The 2,415-nt window shown below is 61.0% G+C and overlaps 1 protein-coding gene across 1 annotated transcript in view; it reads right to left on the reverse strand.

Annotated features, from left to right (window-relative positions):
• RNF44 (ring finger protein 44) overlaps positions 1–862 on the reverse strand; it is a 3,528-nt gene extending 2,666 nt beyond the window's left edge. Inside the window, 3 exon segments of the mRNA XM_014312164.2 lie at positions 1–2; positions 4–135; positions 520–862. The exon segment at positions 1–2 is cut by the window's left edge and continues 80 nt beyond it. Of these exon segments, the coding sequence (XP_014167639.2) occupies positions 1–2; positions 4–135; positions 520–626 (241 nt within the window). The 5' untranslated portion in view covers positions 627–862.
• Positions 863–2,415: the final 1,553 nt, after the last annotated feature.

The raw sequence follows: 2,415 nt of genomic DNA on the forward strand, positions 1-2,415 counted from the left end.
AGAGCGTAGGCGCGGGGCTCATCTACAGGGATGTGCGGCTGCTGGGGGAAGGCAGGGTGCACCTGGGGCTCATCCTGGCCCAGCAGGGTTGCCAGAGGTCGATCGCGTCGTCCCCACTGACGCCTGGCAGAGGGGCTGTGGGGCCACCGCAGGAGAGAAACAGAGCAGGAGTGACCCCCCAGGCCAGAGGGGCACCACAGCCCCAGGCAGGATGGCTACAGGATGATCAGCCCAGTGCCAGGGTGAGATACTCAGGGCATTGTGCCAGGCCACGTCAGGCTGGACAGCTCCAGAACCAGCTTCTCTGCTCACCCTGCAAGTGCCCTCTCCGTGTCCACAGCATAAAAAGCACCCCTGCTCCCCAGGGACCCCTCATGTGGGCCAGGTGGATGTGCTTCCCTGTCAATGTCCCCCCAAGCCCCACTGGGAGCCGGTGCCTTGCCCCAGCAGGACCAGAGAACCAGCCCCACAGCCCCATGTGCACAGGGGACGGGCTCCACACCGCCCTGCAGCCCGTACCTTCGCCGGAGGTGGTCGGGGCTGCTGCAGGGTCCCCCCGAGAAACGGCGCTGGGCAAAAGGGGCAGAGGGCGGCCGCCTATTCACTGCCAGTTCCCATGGTCGCATTGGTGACGTCGGGAGGCGGGTGGGCACACGGGACCTCAGGCTCCAGGCAGGGCAAGACAGCAGCACCTTGAACTCTGCAAGAGGGACAGCGGGTCATGGCACTGTCCCGCCACCGCTCAGGCTGCTGCTCCATCCTCACAAGGATGGTGGTGCTGACAGCTGCAGCTCTTGCTGCTCTCCCACCCACCCCATCTCCTGGGGCTGCATATGGCCCTGAGAGGGGCTAGGAAGAGCCTGTTCCCAACTCCCTTGTTACTGTTCCTCCCCTTCATGGCCAGAGTCACCTCCCATGCACAACACAAAGAGAGAGAGAGAGAGACTTATTTTTGCACTTATTTTTGGCACAGAGGAAAGAAAATGATGAAGAGCCCTCTGGCTGTGGCAGCATCCCAGCCTGCTCACCGGCCAACAGGGAACCTAAGCATGGCATGGGGAGTTTCCAGCAGGTCCCTGATGCTGTTCTGGGGGGTGCTCTTTGTTGCTGAGCTCCTGCACATCCTACTCTGGAGTGACACTGCTACCCCAGTGACCAGCACAGGGGCTGGTGGTGGCTGCAGGGCTCATGGCCCCTCTCTGTCAACTCCCTGCTGCCAAAAGGGTGCAGCCACACATCCCCATGGAGCAGGGGACAAGCATAGCCTGTGCTGAAGCCTTGGAGGCAGCTCTGCTCCCCCAGATGCTCCCCAAGGCAGTAGGACAGTGGGAACACTGCCCTGGCCCTGCCCCATCTCCCCTCCTGCACCCAGCCTGACTGGTGTTCCTGTACCAGAGCCCTTCCCCAGGACACAGCTCAACCCCTCAGCCCCAATCAACCTTGGCACTGCACAGAGGAAACATCTGCATTTGGGGCTGGGCCTCCCCAGTGTCTGCTTCCCCAGGTCCCAAAACGGCCTTCCTTGCCTCCATGTGTATCCAAGATCCTCCCTGGGTACCCTTCCATTGCCCAGCTTCCTTCGGCCTCCACAGCATCAGGCCAGCACACGGCAGCAGCCACGGCCTTGGCACCGCAGCCCACACGCCCCTAAATCCAGCTCACTGCAGGCTGGTGAGGTCCCCCCCAAAGCTTCTTCAGCTCCACCTCCTCCTCAGTGCCCATGGCAAAGACACACCCGGGACAGGAAAGACACTCCGGGGACCTGGAGCCCGGGGAAATGCTGCTCAGCGAGGGGATCTCAGCCCAGCAGAGAGAAGCTGCAATGTCACTTTTGGGTGATGGGTATCAACAACCACTGGGACAAGTCCTGTGCCACATACAAGTCTCTTCTTAACCTCACCTTCATCTCCACATTACTGTGGAAGCTGAAAGCAAATTTCTCTCTTTGTTTTGGTAGGAAAAAGGAAGAAGAAAAGCAAAGCCACAGGCTGAGCCCTCCCAGAACCTGTCTGCGACTGTCACCAGGGAAGGGAGTGTGCCTGACCAGGAGGTTCCTTCCACAGGGAGTTTATTCTGCCCACCTCGAAGCTCTGCCCGGCTGCAATATGCCCCTGAGTGGGCTGGGAGCCAAAATGCAGCAACAACCCAGGTACTCTGAAGAAGCCTCCCTGAGGTTACTGCTTCCAGTTCCACATCCTCACTCTCGGAGCACACGTGGTGCCAAGGCCCTGTGTGATCCAGCGGGCACCTTCCAGACCAGGCACCACAGCAATGGGCTTGGGGATGGGCAGCACGTCCACAGAGGAACACTGAAGCCATACAGAGGCTCGCCTGTTCCTGGGACCTCCAGAGCGGAGGGCTGCCTGCGCTCCTGGAACCCCACAACGGCATCGCGGCACCCCTGACTTGCGGGAC

Source organism: Geospiza fortis, unplaced genomic scaffold (genome assembly GCF_000277835.1).
Source record: "Geospiza fortis unplaced genomic scaffold, GeoFor_1.0 scaffold55, whole genome shotgun sequence".
Lineage (NCBI taxonomy): Eukaryota > Metazoa > Chordata > Aves > Passeriformes > Thraupidae > Geospiza > Geospiza fortis.